At 38.1% G+C, this 22478-nt stretch overlaps 1 protein-coding gene across 1 annotated transcript; it reads left to right on the top strand.

The window, feature by feature from the left end:
* Positions 1 to 2075: 2075 nt before the first annotated feature.
* anpeplb (alanyl (membrane) aminopeptidase-like b) lies at positions 2076 to 22319 on the top strand. Its single transcript, XM_085414897.1, has 20 exons — positions 2076 to 3249; positions 5503 to 5645; positions 5768 to 5916; positions 6072 to 6192; positions 6741 to 6895; positions 7149 to 7262; positions 7356 to 7499; positions 7585 to 7650; positions 9547 to 9612; positions 10006 to 10172; positions 10688 to 10770; positions 11553 to 11686; positions 12683 to 12738; positions 13824 to 13971; positions 14130 to 14221; positions 15153 to 15263; positions 17486 to 17653; positions 17772 to 17912; positions 19608 to 19671; positions 21190 to 22319. The coding sequence occupies exons 1-20, from the start codon at positions 2621 to 2623 to the stop codon at positions 21349 to 21351; spliced, it is 2913 nt and encodes a 970-aa protein (XP_085271023.1). The 5' UTR covers positions 2076 to 2620; the 3' UTR covers positions 21352 to 22319.
* Positions 22320 to 22478: the final 159 nt, after the last annotated feature.

Raw genomic sequence — 22478 nt, 5'->3', positions numbered from 1 at the left:
TACCAGCATATTTCCTCCACTGTAGAAAGCAGATGGTTATTGTACTGTATTTTGTACTCAGTCGTTCCTTGAATTCGGTTGTATTTATTAGCGTCGATTACTAACTCAAACGGAAGACACATCGAGTCTTTTGCTAGAGAATTGCACAGATGAACACATGAGATCCGTGTATGAATGCAGTAAATGGGTAAGAGTGTGTGGGAGACGTGGTGCAGGACCAAAAATGCCAACGTGAAGCTCTTCTTCCTAAAAAGCAGCTGAAGAACATCAGCTGTTTCGGTGTGACTGCTCTGACTCGGCTGCTGATTGCTTTCGTTAAGCTGGTGTAATTCTGATCACAGGCTGCCGGGAATGCAGAAACAGTTCATTCCAGTGCTGGGCCACATTATTTTAATCTCGAGTGCCCCCTCTGTGGGCAGGTTTATTGTTGATGTGCATCATGTAAATGTGTTTGTCTGAAGAGGGAGCTAATGAGTTTCAGCAAACTTTACCCTGCCCGTCTTTAAAATTAGTCAGCTTCTGATGTCTCGAAACTTTTTGCACATTTCCTTTGCTGTCACAAAAGGCTGATTATTTCAAGTCAAATTCCAGCTGGTTTTTTTTTTTTGTTTGTTTGTTTGTTTTGTTTTCAGCTTCATTTGTCTGCTTGTGACAGCAGAGACAGTCGAGTTAATGCACTTGCAGTTACCCTTCTTGTCAGCAGAGGTCCTTATTATCAAAGATTTGCCCTTGAAGATTTCTGTCCCTGTTTAAACCTGCACTGGTGTAACTGGTGGTTTACCTGATGGGCTCCTGTTTGTTTGTTTGTTTGTTTTTTTAATGGCTGAAAGAAAATGCTCCTGAACAATGTAAAATTACCAAGATTTTGCCTTGATTACCTGTAACACGGTCTGATTTAGATCCAAGTTGCAGTTATAATCTGAATGTGTTTCAACTGGACAAATGCAGAGTAAAAGTAAGAAAAGTCTTTGTAGCTGCTTATGAGACTGAAGCAGATGATTTTTACATTTTTCCTTCTACTTAACTCTTTAAGACCTCAGCAGCTCTTACCCTGTGGTTATCAGAATTTTTGTTACAATTTAGTCGTTGTAAGTTGTAACACGCATAAAATGATGTATTTTCCACCTATAACGTGCCTTTTTCTCTCTCCAGATAATACAGAATTAGAGTTAGACCTAACCCCAGCTGTGTGATGGGCCTTCAGAGCGTTTATGAGTGCAAAAATCTTGGTAATTTAATTAAAGCTTGTTTTTTTTAAACCAAATATCCTTGAGAGAATGTGTGTGTATATACGCGAGAGTGCTTGTAGTGAGAGATCTGGTTGACATTTCACAGATTTCTTCCAAAAGAGTTGTGCTCTGTATTGACACGTGAAAGTTCCTGTTGCTGCCTCGCTTGCACGCATCAATCCAAATTAAATGCATTATGAAACTGATGACCTACCTCTTCCTTTCTAAGGAGTAAATCTTGAACGTAAGAGCAGAAACCTGTGACATTCAGGCAGATGTTATAACATCTGGTTCACTTGTCTCACATAATAAAAATGACAGTTGAGTTTTTGGGTTTACTTGTTTTATTGTTGCTGGGGTCTTTATTTGCTTTGGCATCCGATGTTGATGTAGTTTTAATGTGAACAGGAATGTGGCCTTGCTGCCTCAGCTGCTCATCCACCTGACTTTGGCCTCAGGGCGCTGATGGTTGGTCTCCAGTGTTATCAATATGCTCAGGATGATTTGACCACCTTGACCCTCCAACAGCAACATCTGTTCTCAGTACAAATAACCAGCAACACTCCCATCTCCGGCCCTCTTTTCCTGCATTATTCCCATTTTGCCTATTAGTCTCCCTCCTCTTTCCTCTCCTGAGATGAAGAATATGTGCACAGTGGTCACGGTGGTCGTCGTTACCCGCGGTTGGAGCTTTCCAGGAAGTTCAGTGATGTACCAATCATTACGGTCTATGTTCTCCTCCGTTTTTTTTCTTCTGTTTTATTCAGCCCACTCAGCAGTCCTCTCTTTATATACCGTCTTGGTGGGAGAGACTTGCATGGTCTCTGTTTAGATAAGAACCCTTGGACCCCTCCTGCTGCAGAGACTTGCTTGCAGAAATTTAAGGAAGAACAGCTGCATTTTGAAACTTTGAACACCTCTTACAATCAAAAGCGGCGATGCTGGATGTGTTCCCCACTGAGGATTTTGTTGTGCCCGGGGGTGTTTGTGTGTGATTGTGATGGTTTGAGGAGTGTTCACAGAAAGGGAATGTGAGGAAGTGTGGGATGGGGTAGGAGAGTGCAGTGTGAGGACTTGCGGTATACCTAACCCCAGCATTAGTGGCATGACCGCAGTAACCACCTCCAGATGTTTGGGAGCACAAACTGACTGATTATTTACAGTGAACATCGCCCTCTTCACACTGCAATGTGTACTCTTTGCTCCTTTGGCAGTGTCAAAGTTAATGCTTAATCCAAGTACAGACCCTTAATTGCTAAGGCCAAGCCCTGTTTATTGGAGGGAGGTTACATGCCTGTGAACAGATCAGACAGCACAGACCAGAGGCAGACTCACTCAGGGAATCATCTCTACCAGGCAAGCAACAGGACAGACCAAAAGAAGCAGCTACAATGCCACTGAAGTTTGGAACGACAAAGGCTATCGCCATCGCCTTTGGTGTTCTGACCGTCTCTTCCATCGGCGGCATGTTCACCATGATTATTCTGTTCAAGGCTCAGACCCAAAACATTACCATGACGCCACCTCCAACCCTGCCACCCACCACCATGGCCCCACCGCCAGACATGCGGCTGCCGAAGAGCTTGGTACCTCAGAAGTACGAAATTGTACTCGCAGTTCACCTCTACACTAAAATCATAGAGGAGGGGAACGGCTCCAATCCCAACATCACCACTCCGAACCAGACCATGATCTTCACGGGAAACTCGACTGTCAACTTTCAATGTGCCCAAAAGACGATGAGCATCTTTCTCAACAGCAGATACCTGAACGTGTCCTCGCCGGTGGTGTTGAACGAAAATACAAAAAGGAATATTAAAGTGTCTGGAATGAAACACCGCGATGATGAAAGTGACTTCCTCGAGCTCGAATTGATGGATCCCTTGGAGACAGGAGGGAACTACTCTTTGTTTTTGTCTTTCCACAGCGAAGTCTCGGATAATCTGGAAGCACTGTATCTAAGCAGATATACTGATGGTATCTTTGACTATGAAAGTGTAGATGATCCAAATGCGGACAGGTACGTATAAAAGCTCTGCGTATAGAATATATATCAATACATTTAATTATTTGTTGAATTTGGAGTTTCTAAAACAATTTCAGAGCTTTTCATTACTGCAACTTTAAAGTTTATGGTATTCCGTACAATAATCGGCAATTAGAGCTTAGAGGGTTTCTGAGAAAGTGAAAGAAATGTGGTCGTGTTTATTCCAGTTGGAAAAATAATCTATATTAAATTAAATCTATATTTAATTTATTTATTTTTTATCTGAAATCTATGAAAGTTATGTAAGTATTCTGTATTTAATGCTATTTTTAGGATTTCAAGATTCCAATTTTTTCTGGAGTGAAAAATAAATACAAAATTTTAATTTAAGTGTTTTGTTTTTTTTATAAGAAAACTATTAAGGGAAAAATATTTGGAAAGGTTTCAAGGAAAAGGACATAAAGGCTGGATGCTAAATACAAACTGAAAAGAGTCAAAGTTATATTAAGAAAAATAAATAATTAAATAATTTCTTAAATCGATATTTCAAGAAGATGCAACTCCAAATATTAAATGATTAAATAAGTAAATATATAAGCCTTATTTTTGATTTTTAGCATTGTTCAAAGTGTAATTCCCTTTTAATATAAAGGAGAGAAAAAATATCTATACAAGCTTACAAACTTTATCACTCAGCCATAATAACTGTAATAATTCATAATAAGCCATAATAATATTCCATCAGGTTACAGAGATGTTCAAGTTTCCACAGTGAATTAATTTCTCAACTTGAGTGTTTTTTAGAAACAGTGAGTCATCTGGATGACTAAACACAGTGATAGCTCAAACACAAAGTCATTTTCTAATATAACAATGATGCATCCCACATTTTTTCAAATCACTATTTATTTTCCACTGACGTGCAGTTCTTTGTGTCAGTTTTAATCTGACATGTAAAACAATAACCCAAACTGACTGTTCATCGTACCCTTATCCTAGATGTTGCACAAACCCATAAAAAATAATTCACAGTGGAACTTTGGCATTAAAGTTACAGAAACTGCGGCCAGGACATTTTTGTCTTTTGATAAAACTGAGTTGGCTCAACTGATTTACACAGCTTAAGATGAGGCCTAATCAAAATGCAGTTAAGCTGGAACCAGTAAGTATCCAACAGAAAGGACAAACAATATCTTTCAGAATGAAAAAACCTGTAATAATAGTAAAATAATCCATTCATAATCAATGTTTGTTACAACACGTCGCTGGGGTAACATCACTGATTGGTTACATGTGTGCTTGCACCTGCAGTGGTGTAATAAGTATTTAGTTACAAGTAAAAGTCCTGGCTTTAAAATGTGCCGTAAAAAGAAGTACACAGGCAAAATTTGCAACAGTATCAAAGTAAAAGCAATCATTCTGCAATACGCTCACGATTTTTATAAATATAATCACAAAGATCTTTTTTCAATAGCATCTTAATCTAAAGACCAGTAGCTTCAAATAAATGTAGGGGAGGAAAAAAGTCAAATTAAACTCTAAAAATAAAAGAAGCTATAAAGCAGCAAAGAAGTTTTTTAAAAAAAAGTAGCTTATTGTTTTTCTGTCTTCTCAGTTTTTGATTCTTGGATATGGTGTCTCACATTGAACTTAAAGAGTTGTACACTTATATGTTTACACATTTACAACCTCTGATCACGCACTATTCTACAGTGAAGACAATAATTTAATACATGTAACCAGCCCGTTCAGGTGGGGACCTCAACTTTTCAACCGCTACACTTGTACTTCATGTATCCTTTCGTCTTTTTCTTTTTTCTTTTTTACAAGAGTACTGCTCACAACTCTCTCACATCTTTTTGTTTTTACACATTCATACTCATATGAATTTGTGAGAATCAGGCACATCCAAAACCTAACCAAACCAAACCAAACCAAACCCAACATACATGAACACCTAGACATAGAACACAATGAACACCTTGGGATAGTTACACACACATCTTTTTCTCAGTTGTTGTTAACCAGCTACACTCTGTCTTTTCCATTTCTCACTCATTAATGTTTTTAACAAGTTATTGTGCATTCTTTAAATGGTACAATATGGCCACAAGATGATTCACTTGCAATTAATGTAACAAATTAGTCAAAAAAGTGCAGCAACATCATAGTCAAAGACCAATAAAAGCTGTTGATAAAAGCGATGATAAAGAATATGTTGGGACATTTTGATCCAATTAAAAGAGACCTGAACACTCTCTCGCTCTCTATTCCCTGTATGCTTAGATTCATTGCTGCCACCAATCTGCAGCCAACAGATGCCAGGAAAGTGTTTCCTTGTTTCGATGAGCCAGACATGAAGGCTGTGTTTAAATTGACCATCATCCACAGGCGAGAAACCAGAGCTCTGGGAAATGCAGCCCCTTATGGTAAAAACAAGTTCCTGTGTCAATACGCGATATAGGTCACCTGCTGAGGAGTCAAACATTAACTTTAACAATAGGAGTAAAAGATGTCCTCATTATGTATTTCCTTGTCTCCCTTCTTTCAGAAAGCAACATTTTAGATGACGAATGGCAATACACTATCTTTAGAGCAACACCAAAGATGTCCACCTACTTATTCGCCTTCGCAGTGGTCGACGACAGCTTCAAATCCATCCCCTCTCCAAGCTCTGATACTGATCGCGTGGAGATAAATGTAGGCTACATGTCCTGCAGGATGAATCTGATGCAGTGTTATTGATGTTTTTGTTTTTGCCAGTACACTTTGAAAGTCAGCAAAACGGGGCTAGTAGCCAGTGAGGTTTTACTATTTTTACCACTCAGTGCCATTTCTGTGTTTTGTTTGTGCAGACGTATGCTCGTCCTGAAGCCATCAATGCAGGACACGCTGATTATGCCGGCGACATTGCCAGAAAGCTCCTTCGATTCTACGAAAGCCAATTTGAAATGAAATATTCAATGGAAAAAATAGGTAAACTATACCTACTTACATCTGTGAAGGGTCTCAGTCATCCAGGTCATTGTAGTCTAAGCAGCTTGGAAAGAAAGGTGTCTGGACTTCTCGGATGAGAGGTGAAACGTCTTCAAGAAACTTAAAGAAGTCCAGGCGCCTCTCTTCCCAAACTATACCTACTTACATTTCAGTCTTCTTCTTTTATCAGCTCACTTTTGGGGTCACCCGCACAAAACGGTCTTTGTTCAGTATGTTGCTTTTATTGTGGATATAAACTCCCATGAATTAAATGTGTTGAACCCACACTTTGACTTGTTATCCACATTTTATGGCTCACAAGTACTGTTTTTGATTTTTAGATGCATCACTTACTGCTTAATCAAAATACTGTATTGAGTAGCTCATACATGTCTCATAGGGGATAATCTGGTTTTTAATACTGAAGGGTCTTTATGCTCTGATATGAAGCACCTTAAATTATGTTGTTGTGAATTGGTGCTATGTAGACCGAACTGAACTGAACTGATTTGAACAGAATTGTGTCCATTTCTTTGTGATCTCCTTAGACCAGCTTGCACTGCCAGACTTATACCCTGCTGCGATGGAAAACTGGGGACTGATCACATACCAGGAAGGATTCCTGCTCTATCAGGAAGGCGTCTCCTCCCTGTTGCACAAGGAAGATATTGCCACTGTCATTGCACATGAACTGGCACACCAGGTTAGAGAGCAGTAAAACGAATAAAGCATCTGATTTCAATCCTCTGAGTCATTTTCCTGTTAAGACCACAGACAGGAGTAGCAAAACATATGGTTTTAGCAGCAAAAGTAAAGATCATTCAACATTTTCATATGATAAGAAACACCGTTTTGGATTAAGGAAGTTGTTTTTAAGTTTATTACAACTTTTACAACAATATTGAATAGCAATGCAACCTTTCCTGTGCAATGATTTATTTTTATTTTGTTGGCAGTGGTTTGGAAATGAGGTGACAATGAAATGGTGGAACGACCTTTGGCTGAATGAGGGCATTGCTACCTACCTATCTTACATTGCTGTGGACAGTGTGGAGCCTACGTTCAATATAGTAAGTCCAGCCTTGCAGTATCTCTGGAGTTCTGCTAAATGCTCAGGCAAAATTGTTTAAGCTTACAGTCTCGTCCATGTTTGTTTTCTACAGAAAGAAATATCTATCATGAATGATCTCCACGATGCGTTTAGAGAGGATGCTTTGGCCTCATCCCATCCTCTCAGTCCTGCATCAAAAGAGATCAATACGACAGATCACATCCTTGGAATGTTTGATTCGATCAGCTACAGCAAGGTAGCTAGTCAAAGCTGTTAATACACAATTTGCCACCGTGTGTTTTCTACTAACAGGAACATGTAATCTGTGTTCACTTTGTTAGGGCGCAATTGTGCTGAGAATGCTGGCAAACCATGTGGGAGAAGTTGTTTTCAACAAAGGGCTCCAAGTAAGCAAAAATGATTTTCCTTTCAGGTCCTTCCCAAGGCTTAAACGATCGTGGCTCAAGAGTTGGCAGTTCATCTTGTAATCGGAAGGTTGCCAGTTCGAGCCCCGGCTCTGACTGTCTTGGTCGTTGTGTCCTTGGGAAAGACACTTCACCCTTTGCCTGCTGGTGGTGGTCAGAGGGCCCGGTGGTGCCAGTGTCCGGCAGCCTCGCCTCTGTCAGTGCGCCCCAGGGCGGCTGTGGCTACAATGTAGCTGCCATCACCAGTGTGTGAATGTGTGGATGACTGAATGTAGTGTAAAGTGCTTTGGGGTCCATAAGGACTGAGTAAAGCGCTATACAAATACAGGCCATTTACCATTTAAACTTAAAAACAAACAATAAAACTAAAGGGTTTCACTTGACTGCCAGTCTGCAGTTGAAACTCACTTCTGCCAAGACAAATGCAGAATCCTGGAAACGTTTTCATGAGAAAATCCAACCATTTTGATGATGTCATGGCTCATGTATCTGGAGCCACGACAATATTGAAAGAGGACACAGATGTAGCAATCGTACCGTTTGATGCTTTAATTAGCTATTAAATCTCATCTAATATGCATATAACTTGTTTGCTTTTGAAACCAAAGTCTTGGCAAATGTAAGGAAACGGAACATTTGTGAAGTCCCTTGTGTGCTACAAAACTCTGAGCGCCTCACAGGCTTTTGAGATGGATGGAAAGGAAGAGCAGATTTGGCTGGCCATAATTGGTGCCAGATATTGACACATAGCTTGTGGCATTACGAAATGAACTCACTAATTTTTGTCCACAGGATCAGGATTTGTCCCACTGTAGCTGTCATCCCTGTTAGTCTGACTTACTGAACTGGGCCACTTCAGCCCCCCTGCAACTCTGATGTTGGAAGAAAATAGATGGGTGGAATTTATGAATGCAGCTTAGCAACAAAGCTTGCAAGTGTTAGCTGATAACTTAGCACTCCAGCCTTTGATCCAAATATGGTAACTTCTGCATTTAAAAAAAGAAAAAAAGACACGGTGGTGGCCAAAATGCTAATAAGGCATCACAATCTGCACTCCAAAACCAGTGGGTGGTGTCACAGTGGTTACGCCCATCCTTTGAATACAGTCTTTGATCCAGCGGTGTATTGTTTCAGTTTAGTCGTGTAAAATGATCTTTGGAAACTTTTGAAACAACTGAAAAAATAATAATAACACAAAGTTGTAATTCCAAAATGGATCAGGCTTCATTTGAAAGGCAACACTTTCTAGTTTCATAAAACTTGTCTGTATATCATGTGGCTAAAATAATCCCAAACCCTCGACAGGTTGCAGGTAACCTGGTGTATTCGAAGAGGTTAACCTTTTTTTTTTTTACCATCAATAGACACCAGCTTCTGTCATACATCCAAATTGAACATGTTGAAAATAAAGCCCTCAGTGCTGCTCTAAACGAAAGCATTCCAACATCTGGTTCGTGTCTGCAGAAATGGGGAAGGCACGCAGCTTTTGTCCACTTGTGTTTTCCACTGCCTCATGCAAAATGAATAAGGGTGTTGTGTTTTCCTTGTCAGATATACAAGGAAGAGGCTAAATGTCTGTTCAAACCTTCATTTTTGTAACACACCAAACTCATTGTGAATGTTCACGTGTATCCGGGCAGAAGACTAAAAACAAAACAAACAAAAAAACAAGGAAAAACTAAAACGTTTTTTACTCAGAGATTTATTACAACATCACATCTCCCTCAGGTCCAACTGCTCACAGCTGCAATTGAATCTTTTCACCCAGCTCTTATTCCAACAGCTCCACGGGGAAATAATTCTTTTTTTGTGCCTGATGCAACTGTGTCCACTGTTACTCAATCGTTCTGATTTGCTCTGCTTTCATATATTTCATAGATGTATCTCAAGGCCTTTCAATATGGAAACGTAGAAAAGGATGACCTCTTGAAGTATATACAAATGGTAAGATGATAAATTATCCAGGCTGTTTTATTCTGCCAAATTTCTGTTGCTTACTCTATGCGTGCCTTGTCATCAAAATCATTCCCACACTTTCATTGCCTGAGGATTAATCACAACATTGTATTTATCCCAGATTTTAAGTATTTTGGACAAATCATAGTTTTTGGTCTGTGTTTTAGCTCATTTAATTTAAAACAATGGCTAGCACATTAAAATGCCAAACAGCAGCTTTTAGAAAGCAAAGACCTGCGTGGTATATTTAGCTCTTTTAAAGCAAAGGGTTCGAAAATGTTCAGATACTAATGAATTCAGTTATCATAAATCATATTTACAAATACATCGGGTTTGGACTGCACATGGAAAGATATTCATTGGCTTGTTTAATGTTGGCAGGCTGCGAATCAGAACCGCGGTAACAAAGCTGTCCGCAACACTGATGACATCGCTGGATTCATGAACCCTTGGACCACCCAAAGTGGCTATCCTGTCATTACCATCAACACTACCAATGGACAAGTCTACCAGAAGCAGTTTCTCTTCAATAACTCTGCCAATTCCTCGTAGGTGTCTTCCACATCTTTCTACAAACTTGACCTAACTTTGTGTAAACCAACTATTTTTTTTCCAGCCTAGACAAATCTGTAATAAAATCATCTAGCTTGAGTTAACATTTTGTACCACTTTTAATGATAATACAGATTAAATAACCATCTGTGGTAAAAAGTCAAGTTATTCAATGAATAACTCACATCGTTAAGAAAGTATTGGGCCACAACTGATTTCATTGCTTTTGGATGCGCCTTTGCCTTCGAACTCCATGATGCTGCCATGATGAATCATACAGGGTCCAGACTGGGATACCTCCAGATCCTGGAGACTCTGGCATGATAGTGGCACAGATTAGGTTATTACAAAGGAAAATAGATTTCATGCTCATGTTTTTGTCTCTAAAATGCTTCTTTTCAGTTTGTGAGCTTTAAAAAGTCTGTAAAACTCACAATTATTGCTCACTTTATTTTCTGGGGCATGTGAAACTACATCCAGTGTAAGATCTACCTGTTCTTTTTCTGTTTAGCAATTCATGGACAGTGGAGATTGAGTTCATCTCAAATGCGTCGTCTAAATTCGAGAAAGTGTATTTGTATAACAACAAGCCAGGTAAGATGCAGGAGAACACAAAGTATTTTTTATTTTACATCTTCTGTTTCAAAGGGAACCAGAATAATGTTTTATTTTATTATTAATGTGGGATGAGACATAATCAAGCCATTGGTTAAAAAAACAAACAAACAAAAAAAAACACAAGATTTTTCAGTGAAATGTTTATTTGCCCCAAAAGTTCTTAAATCAGCTACAAAGGCTTTAGATATTCCTGGAATGGAATTTTCTTTAAATGCACAAAAATAAAAATTGGCCAAAGAAATGTTTTGCATATATTTTAGGAGGTATAGAAAACCATTAATCACATACATCGTTAATCATCCTTAGTGTTGCTGAATTTGAATGACATTTGTGCATGTAATGTTGCAAACACATACAGTGTCAGAATAGTTAATCATACAAACTGACTTTCAAGACACAAAAAAGCATCAAAACAACTACAGATAAACAGATGTGAATCCCAAATGCCACCTGACGTGTCCGTGAAAAAATACAGAACAAAAGGAAGCGATAATGGGAATTTATCACAAAGAGTAAAAGAGTTGCAAAAATGACATCAAAGATATACGAACCAAAAAACGGAGATACAAAAACATCTGGGAGAAGCAAAATGACTGCACACAGTGCATCTGCTTTCAGTTTGGTTGTCTTCATGTTTTTACTTCTTAAGTCTCGTCTCAGTCTCTGTCAAGTTTCCTTTTTCTCCATTCAAGTGCTTCATTTTACTCACTCGCAAAAAAATTTAACACATTTTCAACTAATTGATGTCTCGTGAACAGTAAACAAAGAAGCTTTCATAGCTAAGAATGGTGAATGGATCCTGGCAAATATCAACTGCATCGGATACTACAGAGTCAATTACAATCCAGAGAACTGGGAACGCCTTCTAGCACAGCTGCAGAAGAATCGGCATGTAAGTACTGGGCCACTCCAGTTTTACACATTTTACTGGGTGATTTTTACTGGAAATATTACGACATCTTATCTTCTGAAGCTTCTTTGTTCCATACCAGGCAATAAATGCAGGGATTTTGTGAGTTATTGGTTAATTATCAAAATAAAATCTAATTACATTTATATAAACTGACAAGGTTATATTGAAGAGAAATAACTTATTGTTGAAGGCAGATTCATTGGACTGCAAAGGTTTTCTAGAGGCTTTAAAGAGCAACAATAAAAGCATCCAAGTTTGCTTCCTTTATTACACAGTGAAGTTTGATAGATTGTGTTGGAGGGTAAGCCAGAGATGCTGTTTGAACAAAGTAGACCAGACCAAGAATTGGCCTTGAACCAAAAGCTCAGAGGTTAACTCAATCCTTCAAAGCGAACATTTGTCGTCGTAGATCCCGAGTTATACAAAAAAGGCCTTACTTGTGCCTCACGTATAACTTTTACAACTAACCTGCTTTTTTCTGGATGTACGAGTCTGTAGTTCTATCAGCAATGTCGTCACCATGTTCACGGATTGTTTGGTTGGTTGATCTACCACTCAGTTGTTCATGTTCTGTCATCAATAATTCGCGGTGCAGAGAAAGAAAGCTTTCTTAACGCCTGTGACTTTCCATCCAGTGCAACGAACGGGGCAAGGGTTACTATTGTTACAGTTTCTGCTACAAAGCACACACTGACTAAGGCAACTCCTCTTAAACACTTGTCATAAACATACCTGAATTCCCTCTGACACTGATTGGGGAACAAAACAAATGGTGGAGGGAGAATAATTTTGTGGACAAACACGGGATAGCAGGAGTAGAGAATTCCAGGTTAGTGGGTGGGAATCAGATGGCAAGGAAAGTCACGTTCAGTAACCTTTAAAGTCATTTTTAATAACTTTAAAATGGCAGCTCCCAGGTAAGAAAGAAGTAGCGCTCGGTGGCTCTCTAACTTTGAAACTCTTGTGTTTTTCCAGAGTATCCCGCTGTTGAACAGAGGGCAACTTATTGATGACGCATTTAACTTGGCAAGGTACTGACTGTGACCTGTTCATTTAATAAAAAAATAATAATGCTGTGCTATTAATATATTAGATATGTTAAGCGATAAGAGGAAACTAGAACGTTATTAAGAAGTCCACTTAACTTAACATGCAGCTTTGCATCAGGCAGTGGTTTGCTGAATATTTAGATCTGGCCTTTTGAAAAACTCTCTCATTCTTTCAGTATTAATCACAAACCCCCTTCCAAACCAAACAGCCTAACATTATTAAATGTTATTTGACATTTATTTTACCAAAGAACGTGGCTACTTTGCTCCAGTTTCTAGGGAAGGCATTTATTTGAGATAATGAAGTATATTATATGTGTTTTATTGAGATATTGGATTAGCTGGAGCCTGTCATGGTAGGCTACACCCTGGACAGGCTGACACGCTATCACAGAGCTAACACACGCTATTGACACCCTGCTGCTTATTGCAGCTAGCTGGACATTAACCCTGTGAGCTCTTGTTATGATTGGTGTTATCCCCAGCTCTAACCCTAGTCTTGGCAGTCGGGGTAAAAAAAAAAAAAAATCCTTGTAACTTACAGGCATTACTTACATTTTCCCCCCAAAAATGCCCTTTTGTTTTTCTCCAAAACTCAGGGTTAGACATGCCAGTGATTTCAACTCATACCTCAGAGAGTTAAATGCAAATAGATAATTTTCTTTAGACAACAACATTTGTCAGCCATCATTATTTTACTCATCCGGTCATCTGTCCAGGATAGGGTTGAGTTTTGTTAGAGCCAATTATTAAACAGGCAAATCCCGACAAGTCACAGCGGGCACTTTAAATAAAGTCTGAGACATTTTGCCGCTGCAGTATTTCTAAAAAAAACATTTTCCATTTGATCTGATGCTAACCAAAGACGTCCCAAACAAATTGTGGAGACTTAATTTTTTCATAACATTTAGCTGTAAGAAAATGTGATTGTAGAAGCAGTCCCATTGGAGGTTGTATAAATAAAAATGGCTAAAGCACAGGCGGTGTGTGGATGCTCCAATATTGCTTTTTTGTGAATTTTGAATAAATGGCTGTACTGACTGAGATCTCACTCTTGTTCTAATCAGGGCTAAACTTGTCAACGTGACTCTGGCTCTGAATTCAACCCTTTTCCTCACAAAAGAGACAGAGTTTCTTCCCTGGGAGTCAGCGGTCAGGAATCTCGAGTACTTCATCCTCATGTTTGACCGCTCTGAGGTGTATGGACCCATGCAGGTATCTGTCATCTGTTTTCACTAGTTGTACAACTTGTCTTATGTTATTATATTTAACAGGCTTAATGTGATCTTCTGATTTTGTTGATGTTCAATAATTGGAACAATGTGCAGAAAATATTGTATAAATTGCCGAAACTCTGCCGTCTCTTCCTGCAGACATACCTGCGGGAACAGGTTAGAGAGCTGTATAACGTCTTCAAAAACGACACGGACGATGACCGCGTCCCACAGAACGATCACTCCTTACAGTAAGTAAGATCTTTATTTTTAAGACGGAATTCATCCTGAGTTAATCGTCAACAGATTTACACATGCTTGCATGTAGTTTACGGTTCATAAAATCACACTCGAGTCCAAAGGTGCTAATAAAAAGCAGATGTGTGAGTTTGTATTTTTGCCTTTGTGCTGTAACAGATGTGTGATGTGGACTGTCAGTGTTGTTTTAAAGGAAGCAGTTCTCGTGTCATCAAGGATCATTTAAAGTGGTCTGCTTTTTTCTCATATAAACTGTTGCAGGGGTGGATGTTCATGTTAAACACGGCCAAGGTTTCAAATAATGACTTCATCAAAAAACACAGGTCTCAGAAAGAAAGAGTGGGGATATCTGTTAACTGGACTGTTCTAGTAACGTATAAGAATAAAACTGTAGAGCTGGAAGTAAGAATGATAAACTGTAAACTGATTATTTGATAATTAATCTTTGTTTATGTGGCACAACAATATGGCATTATAGGTCGACGTGATAATGAGGGTAGAATTAGTCTTAGTGGTATCATTTTCACCTTTCCTTAGAAATTGCCACTTGTTAGTCATTTATTCTTCTGTAACTGCACTTTAAGTGTCACTAAGAGTACATTCAGCTGCTGAAAATTACGCCCCAAGTTAGAAACATTTACCGGGTAAATGCTGAGCAGTCACTGGCTGTATGGCTAGACCACAAAGTGCTACCAAAAGATGACATAAAAGAAAGAAACTGGAAGCTTTCAATGAACGCGTAGGCCCTCTTGGTTTCAAAACCATTGGTAAAACAATTCGTTAGAGAACTGTCAGTGTTAGATGAGTAGTAAGAGTCCATTTAAGGGTTAAAAAACTCCTGTCTCCAAATTATTCTCATATTTGGAAACACTCTGGCATTTCATACCTTTGCATTTATCATACAAAATGTTGTTCCATCCTAAGGTACACCCAGCTCTTAGCCATAAAGCTGGCATGTTCCAATGGACTACCAGAATGCGTAGAGATGGCTAAGCAGAAGTATGCCGCCTGGATGGAGAGCAACAATACCAACAGGTGTGGACTTTTCTAGAATAAGTATCTTTGTTTTCTGTGTCACACTTTCTGGAATTATCCAATGATCATCTAACTGTATTAGCTTTCCATATATTCTGTAGCTTTGCTCTCCGGTAATGATTTAGTAAAGGTATGTGTAATCTACTCCCTCTTTCATGTCAGTTGTTGGTATCTGTGCATTGTGGATGTTGGTAAAGCTGCACTTGGTGGGATTTTCAAGCAATCTCACTCTAATTTTCAATTCCAACATCTTTTCCCAAACAAGTGCTCTGGTGCGCTTACAGCTAGCATTTTTGAAAAGTTTCCAAGTGCAACTTTAAAAAATTGGGACTAAGACTGTATATAAAGGATGGACGTAGCCACAATGACATCACTAATTGGTTAGGGACCTTGAGGCGTGGATCTGACTAAGAACCTAAGGAACAACACGACACTCATCTGCAGTGTCGGGGAAAAGCAGACAGTGTATTCTCTCAACCCCAAACTGGTTGCAGTAAATAGCTGCCCCTCTCCAAGCCTGCTTCTGCTGCAGGTGTCTTCCTGTAAAAAAGGAGTTCTTCCTTCCATGTTTCCACATGTTTGTTCATAAGGGATTGTCTGATCGCTGGGGTTTTCTCTGTAATATTTGTAGGACCTTCGATTTCCTATACAACAAGCTTTGAGGCTACGTCTATCTTTTATTTACAGTTAAATACGTTCACTGCATGTGCTTGTTACTTCAATGTGGAAATGCCTTTGTGCTTGACTGCAATACTGTGTGGATATGTATGCTCCATGTTATACTGTATACACATTATAAATTAGGGCGGGGGGGCATATTCTGGATTTGTTATCTTGTGTTCAAGAAAATCAAAATCATCTTCAGAGAAGTCACAGAATAGTAACCAAAGTCTGACATCCATGGATTCTTTTATATTCTTTAGCCTTTATTTTGTCCAAAAATGCTCACTTGGGCCGTGTATATGTCTGACTTTGCCAGATGTGACAACAACTTCAATCTAAAATGAGTACATCAAGGATAAAATGAGATTTAATTAGATTTAATTATGTCAGACTTAGACATTCTGTCAGTTTCTTTTGCTATATCACTATACTAAAAAGCAAGACTGCAGAAAGACAAACAGACACTCGTCTCACACTCATGACTCCAGCATAGTGAACCCAGCACTTAAGCTCTCAACTTAATCACTTACTGTAAAACCGCTAAGCACACTTTGTCTTTTTAATCTGGGGGTGTTGAAAGTCAAGAGGTCGAAATAAATATTTTCGCCATGCAAAACCTGAACATGAAATGGGAATATAATTCAGATGTGGATACACATGAATACCATATTTCCTTTATCATGCAACTCAGACATTTATGATGGGATACAAATAGACTATAAAAGAGGCTAAAACAGGTCTTGCATGTAGCTGTGCCTCCAAGATCAATAAATGGCCTTCAGATTATTTTATCCCAGTTAATAGATTTCATGTTCCATAACAACAGCTTTTTGTATCAGAAAGAATTAAATAGCCAAAGCTCAAAGTGGTTTATATTTGCTTTATCGCTCCCGCATTCTTGGCCTGCATGTTACTGCAGTGGTTAGCACAGTTGCTGCAAAGCAGAAGGCTGTAGGTTTGAATCTGCTGCTCTGCACGGCGTCTCTACCAGTGGTATTTGTGGAGGTAGGGAAATGAGCATGATTCGTGATTTGTCTGTCTCTACGGCTCTGCCAGGATACCTCAATAACACAAGTTGAAGAAGTCCTTAAGAACCTGGATGGATGGGACATCATTTCACTTTTCAAACTAATTTAGACATCAGGGGACATTTTCTCTTTTAGCATATGGACTTTTCCAAATCTTAAAAAATCTAGCAGTGTTGTGTTTTCATTGAATTTTTGATGGGTGGGCAGATGTTGGACCATGCCATTGGATGTCTTCTTTTTCAATTGTCAACAACGTCAATAATTTGAGCATTTTCTGTGACTTCTGTAAACATCAATATATAAACCACATACATAAACTGACAATGTTCACAGTCTACTATACTGATGAGCCATTTCTATAAAGTATAATGGACTGCATTTTATTTTGGCGGGTAGAGTTTTTTCTTATACTGCTGATGAGATTCCTTCTGAAGCAAAAACATGTGATGTCAGCCGTCCAGCACAAAGAAAAAAATGTGAAAATTAGATGGTCCTGAAACAGGAAAAATAAAGTGTGTGTGTGTGATTCAGCATCCACCCAAACCTGCGGTCTGAAATCTACTGCCAAGCTGTGGCTGCTGGTGAGAAGGAAGAGTGGGAATTTGCCTGGGACATGTATCAGACCTCCAGCAACACCTCGGAGAAAGAGCAGCTCCGTCGTGCTCTGTCCTGCACCAAGAAGATCTGGTTGCTCAGCAGGTAAAGCATAAAATCCTAAAGTGTATGCCACATGTGTAAACTGTTTTAATAAAGCAGTTCCCAATACACATGGGTTTTATTCATTAGGTTTCCAGTAAGAGCCTTCCTTATCTTGCAGATACCTTGATTACACTTTGGACCCTGAGAAGATACGTCTGATGGACGTCGCTTCTACAATTTACTACATAGCCCAGAACTCAGCGGGGCAGGCGCTGGCCTGGAACTTTATCAGAGCAAACTGGGACTACGTCAGCCAAGGGTAGGTTGCTATTTAAACTGCTTTTAGTCCCTCTCATATTGGTTTTTACAGATGCCATCTCATTTTCTGAGTCATCTCTTTTGCACTGTGGATTAGACAAACATACATGATGCCAGTATTCTTGGGTTGAGGTTGATGATAGGTCACATTTCCTTCAGTGATGAGTGTTTATTTAGCCTTTTTATTCCAACAAATTTACAAGGAGTTTAAGAATTCATGGCTTACCTCAGAACATACACTTATAAAGGTGGAGGAGTTTCCATAACACCCCAGTTAGATGTGTGAAAACTCTGGATGAGCTCAGTTTTTGGCAGTATGACCTCATTTCAGCTGGCTTGTAAAAATGTGAATTTGCTCAGTGGCTTCCTGTTGTAGAATTGCGAGTATATTTCAATGGTGTTGGCACAAAGCAACAAAAACAACCAACCCACAGCAGCGTGTTTCTTTTTTTTCCTCCTATTGATTTAGTTCAAGAAGACAATAAAATGCAGCACTGTTGCAACCATTGGTAGCTATGTTTCTGACTATTTAACAGGAGGGACAATGCAAAAAGAAAATATCCATATATGGGATTACCTGGCTTGGTGTGGATATGATCTTGTGGTGTCTGCATTGACCTTATGGCTCTAAGTTTAATGTGATTAAATATTATCTCCTTTTTAGATCTGTTTATCTATGATGGCCTTCTGGAGTGCAGTTTGAAGGCCATAAGTTTTCAGCCAAAAAATGACCTGCCTTTAAGAAGACGTGTAGCCTGTTTTAGTTCGTGGTTTCAGGTTTTTCCTCCTGAATTCGACATGTTCATTCAGTCTCAGCTGCGCCTTCAACCCACTTGCCAGCATCAAACAGACTAACCAAGACTAGATAAGAGAAATCTTTATTGGTGTCCACAGGGGAAATGTAGTTGCTTGAGAAACTTGAAGCTAATGAAGAGCAAAAAAAACAAACATTAACAGTACAAGTTTTGCTAAGAAACAAGCCAACAGTGTCAAGATAACTACAATATTTTTTCAGGATTGGGTGGAGACCAAAACTGAACTAACAAAGTAACGTTACCAGTTTTTGGTTGAAAATGAAAATATGGCGAGGGCTTGGGGTTATATGGCGCCACCACATGTTTCTCGATTATGTTTTGACTTCTGCTTTATGCGCAGAGGAGACATATTTGCTGCTTCATCACAGAGAGTCGAGGGCCTCGGCTGGTTCAGGGGCCAGATGTTTATAGAGCACATTTAGTGACCTGTGAACAAACTAGCTGGGCCATAAAAAAATCAGGCATTTATAAACAGTCGACTATAAAAATCCTGCACTGTGTCATCAAGTGCAAAGGTCCTGTTATTTAATCACTTCTTATCATTACCTCTCCTGTTTGTGCTGTTACCAGGAAGTTAAAATAAACTGTATCACAGTATAATTAAAGGGCGGCGGCGGCGGGGGGGGGGTGGTCATTTCGTGGCCACACTGACATGCGAACGTTATCTAAAGTAAATTATTTAATCAGCAGGGGATTGAAACTCAATTTTTCCTTGACTAATCATTACCTGTCATTACCAAGTTCATAATGTAAAACAAATGAAAACTAACTAAAACTAACCATCAGTATCAACTTACGGTAGTTGATACTGATGGTTAGTATCAACACTTATAAATGAATCACTTGAGTTTCACTGAAAACTGTTGCTAATATTTTACCAGGGACGGGGCGATGCTGATTGCAGGAGTGACCAGCAGATTCTCGACAGAGTTTGAACTGGAAGAGGTAATTTACCAGTCATTTTTATTGCTAAAATGAGTATGAGTATGCAGGAGTATGAGTTGTCTTTCTAATCACAATCCAGTAATCTGCTCACACCAAATCAGATACACCCCAATACTTCATTTATTTATGACTCCATAATTAATCTTACTTACCTTTGACAGATGACACAGAATTTGTGTCATTAGCTTTATTTCCCTTGTACTAATCAGCAGTTCTCAAAACTCTTCTTCATTAACACATTTAACACGGTCATTTTTATTTGTATGAAGTTAACTGCTACAAATGACACATTAGTTTCTGAAATCTCACTTGACAAAAGCTGAATGTCTTATTTTTCAACTACGTTTCAGCTCATATTTATTCAATTACATAACAGGTTACTCACATATTATTTACCTTCAGCCACCCTTTTACCTTTTTCAGCAAACATTTACATTTAGCCACATATCAACATTCTTTATTTTAACTTTATATTAATGTTACTGTTTTACTTTAGCTGTTCTAATCATTGCTTTTAGTTTTTTTTATATTACTTCCAACTATTTCAGATCTTTAGCTTTTTTTTTTAATTGTTGAATTTATCATTTACATTTAGCTTTTTAAACATTCATAACTTACTTTTAGATATATTTTAAAAATGGGAACTATTGCTTTTCACTTTTTCAATATCATGTCATGTTTCAGGTAATTAAATTATTAGCTGTTGTTTTAACTAAATTACTTCATTGTATCTTTATCTTTCAATACATATGTAACTTACATTAGTTAAATATTTTATTTAACCGTTTTTCATGATTATAAATATGACATTTTCTTTTTTAACCTTCTGAAGATAATTTTAAACATTTTACCTGCCAATACTTTTGGCCTTTAAACATTACTAAATGAGTATTATTTAAGACACTGTCTGTGGTGTTTTCATTATTTATGCTACTTATTTGAGCTTTTTCAACATTTCCAACATTCACAGCTGTTCAGAAAAGGGAAAGAAATGTAATTTCACATGCTGTTACTTTTAGCTATATTTTAACAGTGGCAACAGCTGCTTTTAGCTCTCTCTTTTAGCTTTTTTTTAATCTAAATGCTAATTACAATATTGTAGCTATTCTTTTAGCTAATTACTCCAACATATCTGTATCCTTTTCAATATGTGTAAATTAGATTCAATATTTTATTTAATCATTTTTTCATGAGGGCATAATTACATTTTCTTTTTTATCTTTTAAGTTTATCTATGAATTATATTTTATTTTTAACTCCAAATATTTTAACTGTTGCACCAATTACTTTAGGCCTTTCAACATTGTTGAATTATGTTGAGATCATTGTTTTATTCACCGTCTATAGCATTTTCATAATTTATACTACTTTAGCTTATATTTCAAGTATTGTATTTAATTTAATAATGTTCAAAAACTGATAGCTGCAGAAAAAAGAACAGAAACGGTCTTTCACATGCTGCTGTGTCATGCCAACACCTAACTTTGTGTTTTTTTTCTCACCCCTTTGTGTCTACAGCTCATGCGTTTTCAAAATTACGACCTGGGTGGTGCCTCCAGGGCTGTGTCTCTGGCCATCGAGCAAACCCAAGTGAACATCCAGTGGGTCAAAGAGAACAAAGACGATGTTCTGCGGTGGTTCGAACAAAAAACTTCTTCTGTAAGACAAATGGAGTACTAACAGGTTCAGAGCCTCTGATCTGATTGCCAGCTTATTCTCTCGAAGCTGCACATTTTTAGTCAATATGACTTTACAAGAAAAAGAATTGAATGTAATTCAATTCCAAGCTGAAATATGACTTGTGCAGCACATAGTATATTATAATAAGTACTAAGAGAAATGTTCAGTATTCATGTATATACTTCTGTGCATTATTTATATCATACACTCAATGAAAATGGAGAAATAAAAACCAATCTGTTCAACATTTGTGAATTTTGCACATAATGCTAATGAAGGATGTATTAGCTGTATGGCTGCATGTTAAAAAAATTGCATTTATCCTAGAAAATCCATTGTTGCTTTGCATAATTGCTTTTTAGGGGTTTGTTTAGTTTAGTTTATTTTAAGTGAAAACAAACGTCTCTTTGTTCCATTTGCTTCTGTTGCCACTTTGTCGTTTGCAAAATCTATTAAATGTGCTATAATCAAGAAGCCAAACTGATCTTGCGTTGCTGAAATTGTTATATTTAATAATAAAATACACACGGGCCTTTTAATTGTGTTACTTTGGTTAATGGGTATTGCAACAATGTCACAACTGGAATGCTTTTGGGGTGTGACTGCTTACAGTTAGGAAAAACGAAAAGTTTGTTCCTAATATGTTTAAAAGTTGATGTCCCTTACCCAAAGAGACTATATGTGTGAAATTTAAATTATACAATTTTAGGGGAAAAAAAAAACCAATATAAAACTTGAAAATCGTCAAAATTTGTCTGTTTCTTAGTCTGTATCTGCAATACAGGCACACTCTCTGAAGTGCATCAAGTTTGGTCTCAGTAGTTCTTTCCTGAAAATATTGAAAGCATTAAAATAAAAATTGTTTCCCCAAATTTTGTTGCATTGCTCCTATGTTCTAAAATGCATTAATGATGTGAATGTGATTGTGATTTGAGGCTTTATAACTGACTTTCCCTGAAGAAGAACCCCAGCTGGGTTTGTGACATTAAGCTCTAATTAGGACACTGTATGTTCCTCTGCACACAGTGAAACTTTAATTAGCTGAAATCCCAGTTTTAGATCCCCACCTTAAAATTTGACACAAAAACAAAGCGCAATCGTCATTTAACACACATTCATTGGTTTTA

This window comes from Rhamphochromis longiceps, linkage group LG7, assembly GCF_057381845.1.
Source record: "Rhamphochromis longiceps isolate RC_006_pf linkage group LG7, R_longiceps_female_GT1.1, whole genome shotgun sequence".
Taxonomy (NCBI): domain Eukaryota; kingdom Metazoa; phylum Chordata; class Actinopteri; order Cichliformes; family Cichlidae; genus Rhamphochromis; species Rhamphochromis longiceps.
This window is presented reverse-complemented; position numbering and strand designations above follow the sequence as displayed.